General features: G+C 57.7%; 1 protein-coding gene across 1 annotated transcript; it reads right to left on the reverse strand.

Moving 5' to 3' along the window:
• Positions 1–229: 229 nt before the first annotated feature.
• Positions 230–3,098, reverse strand: TSPAN1 (tetraspanin 1; the record flags this gene model as incomplete). Its single annotated transcript, XM_010170495.1, has 6 exons — positions 230–283; positions 563–646; positions 1,140–1,277; positions 1,607–1,705; positions 2,389–2,463; positions 2,892–3,098. Coding segments are annotated over 6 exons (657 nt in total), but the record flags the coding sequence as incomplete, so codon positions are not given.
• Between the last annotated feature and the right edge of the window lie 1,249 nt (positions 3,099–4,347).

Raw genomic sequence — 4,347 nt, forward strand, 5'->3', positions numbered from 1 at the left:
AAAAAACAACCCCAAATCTCTATGTACAGACTCAGTGTGCCAGACCAGTACAAAAATATACACATCAACTCTACAGATCCCAGCTCAGTAGATCAAAACACAGCTATAAATCACAGTGCACAGGACAGCATCAGGCCCAGGGAGTGACAGGGTCCCCTCTTGCGAGCACAGCACGCCACGGGCGCGCTCCAGCATGGTGGGGAGCAGATCATCCTCCTGCCTCGTGGGGTCATTTCTGATCCAGCTGACAGTACAGGTACATGGAAACTGCCATGGCTGCGATCTGGGGGTGGCAACAGGCAAGTCAGTCCCCCCAAGTGTGTGTATGTGCCCCCCACCCAGCATGGGTCTGGGTCACAGCCCATGGCATCCATCCCCAGCGCACACAAGGAGGAAGAGCTGGGTGTGCCCAGGGAAGAAGGCTCAGCAGCCACCCCGGGGTAGATGGTGGTCCGTGGGCTTGCACCAGCCCCCTGCAGCCCTTCGGCCACCCAGGCTGGTCCAAGACCCACCACCCAACTCCAGGTATGAGGAGGCAGCACAGCCTTGCTCAGGAACTCACCTCCAAGGCAGCGATACCGGCTGCCACACCACCCACCACACCTGCGTTAGTCTTGATTTCTTTCAAGATCTGATCAAAACAACCCTGCGGGAGGCAACCACACAGGTGAGGACAAGCAAAGGGTAGCGACCCCCTTACCACTGGGGAACAGCAGCCCAGAAAGGGAGGTACAGTGCTCCAGAGCAGCACAGCCATGGAGAAGGTCTGGGGGCTTCAGGGGGGCAACTCATCTCAGCCACTTCTCAGGCCAAAGCACAGTATTGGGAGGAGAGGAGGGGAAGAGGCAAGGAAACCACCCCAAAAGGCCAAGTGATGCCTGGGTTCATGCTCGGCTCCAGGCACGCACCCTGCTGCAGAGCTCCCTTTAGGGCCAGAACAACAGTAGCAAAGCTGCTACTTTGCTCATCTCCACCAGGGAGAAGCCAAGGCCACCACAGCACCCCCCAGGACTTAAAGCCCATGGGACCACCATGTCCAGAGCTGGGGCTGGAGCTACAGGACAGGTTTCCCTCCCTGTGCCAGGGAACACCCCAAACCAGGCTCTGCCAGAAGGTGAGAGCTGCTGTCACATCCATACCGGGACATTGCTTTCTGCAGCGACCGTGGCGTTGCAGGGCTTCAGGTCCTCACAGCAGGGCCCCGGGTAGGTTCCCTCTTCCTTGTACCAGGGGGAGTCCGTGAAGTCTGTGTAGTTATTCAGGCCACAGCAATGGACCTAAGAGGGAGAGAGAGAGAGAGAGGAATGGATGGGGAGAGCATCCTGCAGTTCTCTATCCTGGATCAGACACAGCCTGGACCTCACTGCCCCATGGAGGTGGTCATCCAGCTCAGCCTCACAGAGTGCTCAAGGGCCCTCTTGGCATCAGGATTTTGACCCACACTCCAGCACGTGCAGCTCTCGCCATAGCAATGAGACCGCTAGATCCCAAGTGGGTAAGTCCCAGGCACCTGGGAAGCTGATGGGGTGGTGATAGCTCTGCATACCCAGAACTGCGATAATGTCCCCATCCTACTGTCCCACTCCCTCCCTGAGGCTCAGCACACCTCATTCATGGTGATGTTCCAGATATGTGAGAAATCATCATCCATCCCATACTTCTCCTTCAGGAGAGGGGTGACCACAGCCGTCAGCAGTGTCTCTGCCTGGAAGAGGAGGAAGACAAATGCCATCAGAGAAGGTCCTGGGAAGCACCACAGAGCTGAGAGCCCCCATACTGGTCTCAGCCCATGGGGAAGAGGCCAACCAGACCCGGCATGGCCAGAAGCACATCACACCATGCGCCTTGGGCCCAAGGACAGCTTGTCCCCTTCTCCACTAACCAATGCTTTATGGCACCAAGGCCACTTATGACCAGTGAGTCATCTGATAAGCAGCATAACCAAGGGAGCCAGGAATGACGCTTGCCCTGTGGTTGACTTCTCCTGTGCCTAATGAGGCAAAGTCCACAAAGGTGGGAACAGTCACCTTTCTCCCCAGGTGGTTTCTCAGGTGCCTAATCAGGGGTTGAGTTTGCTCAGCATGAAGCATTAGGGACTTCCTCTCCCATGTGCTTCCTACCATTAGAGGTGGAGAGGTGTCAAGCCTCAGCTGATACTAGACTAAGGTGTTTGAAAGAAAGAAGTGGGTGAAACTTGTACCAAACCCTCATTTCTTTAGGACAATGGGAACCCCAAATGGGAACCAGTGTCCCTTCCTCCTGCAGCAGTGCCCACCTCTCAGCTTCCCCATCCATGGGCAGCACTGCCAGCCCCACAGTCTCCTGTTTTCCCAAGGGGTGGGACAGGTCCCAGATTAGCCCAGCCCAAGACTCAGACGTGCCACTCACAAGACCTGTGTAGACCAGAGCCACCACGGCAGCAGCAACTTCAGCAATGAAGATGATCAGCACCACCGAGAAGAACTAGGATACAGCAAGGGGAGAGAGGTCAAAGCAACAGTCAAGAGTCTCAGGGCCCCCAGGAACCCACCTGCTTCCCATGGGCCACAGGACCCTACCTCAGGGCTCTAGCCCTGTCTTATTGCCTTCAGCTCTGCTCCAAGGCAGAAGCAGCATAACCTTGGGGTCCTACAAACCCTCTGTCTGCATGGGGCTGACCTCTCTGGACATGCTCCAAGAGAGACCTCTGCTCAGCACCAGCTTCTGCTTCCTTTCACCCTTGCCCAGGGCAGACTTTAGGTCCAGCACTGCCTTTCCAAGGTCCACCCAGCCCTCCATCACATGGGAACTTGCAAGGAGCACATCTCCACAGAGAAATCTGTCCCTCAGATCTCCCTCACCAAAGAACCAGCTCAAATGAGGCTTGTTAAGGAGATAAGTCAGATCCATACCATCATCAGGAGACACTTGCTCTCCTTCTGGGCGCCGCAGCACCCGAGGAAGCCGATTACCAGTAGGATGGCACCAATGACGATGAGGAAGTAGCTCACATTCACAACCTGCAGGACACTAGAGGAGAGTGCCCCAAATATATCCAGGAATGACTCTCCATCCAGTGATACCCAGATGCCAACTCCCAGGAGGGTCCCGCCACCAAGCTGGGAGGAGAAAGACAATGTCAGCTCCCAGGCAGGTGGAGATCTGGGATTTGGGGAAGGTCCTGCCACAGGTATTTCTCCCCTTTTCAAGTTTTCACCATACCAAAGCAAGACTTTGTGGCCACTGAAGGCAGCTCAGGACATTGCCACCACACACCTGGGGCAGTCAGATGGGTCACGACCCCAAAACATAGCCCACCAGCAGCACATCCCCAGCTGCAGTGTCACAAGTTCCCCCTTCCCCAGCCCAAGGGGTTTTGGTGCCAGCAGTGGGGCAGAAACCCCCACGCAGGGCAGCCAAGCCACCAGTGCCACCAGCCACCCCCAGACCAGCCCACATGGCCAGCTCAGGCACTGACCACCATCACGCTGCCACAAGTTCCTCCATCCGGGGAAGCTGCCCACTCACCCGGCTGAGCAGCTTCCAGCCCCAGACACTCACACGCTCCTGGCAAGGTCAGCTCCAGGCTGCCCCAGCCCTGCCCTTCACCCGATTGACCTTCCCCACCAGCCCCAGGCCCTGGCAGGAGCTTTAAGGAGGGAATGCTTTGCCAAGGCGAGCTTAGAGGCTCTGCACTCCCCCTTCCCAAGGCTGTATCCCACCACACCCCCTTCCAGGTGGCTCCATTGTTCCTGCAGAGCCAGGATAGCTCTCAGGAGGTCCACTACCTTTTGTCCCAGGTGGGACCAGAGGCCGTGTGTGCCCTGCAGATCCCTGACATCTGAGACCCCCAACACCAAATTCATCACCACACACATGGGATGCTCCTCTACAGAGACAGAGCCCCCCAGGCAGGGACTGAGCAAACCCCCCTGCTCTGGGGCACACAGCACCCCTCGCCAGAGCTTCATCACAGGGAGGGACGTGGGTGGCTGATGCAACAACCACTGTCCCCAAAGTCCAGCACAGTCCCCTGGGCTTTGGCCAGAGCTGGGCACACCACTGGGGTGAGAGACCCACCAAGCCCAGGGCTTTAGTGCTCAGCTTGGGGCCAGACACGAGCTCTCACACCTCACTGGGATCCCAGGAGCACGAGTCCCATCTACACCCAGCTCCCCACATCCCCCACAGACAGGGACATGGAACCCACAGGGGCAGACTTTGCCCACCCCATGCCCGGCCCAGGGTGCTCCCCAGGAGCTGCTCTCGCAGACCCCAGCCCCTCATCCCAGTTTCCCAGGGTAGAAGAGGGGGCTGCCAGCTCGGGACCCCCCGGCAGAGACAGCAGCTGGGGGACACTTACGAATA

The sequence above is a fragment of the Antrostomus carolinensis genome, unplaced genomic scaffold (assembly GCF_000700745.2).
Source record: "Antrostomus carolinensis isolate BGI_N321 unplaced genomic scaffold, ASM70074v2 scaffold33936, whole genome shotgun sequence".
Lineage (NCBI taxonomy): Eukaryota > Metazoa > Chordata > Aves > Caprimulgiformes > Caprimulgidae > Antrostomus > Antrostomus carolinensis.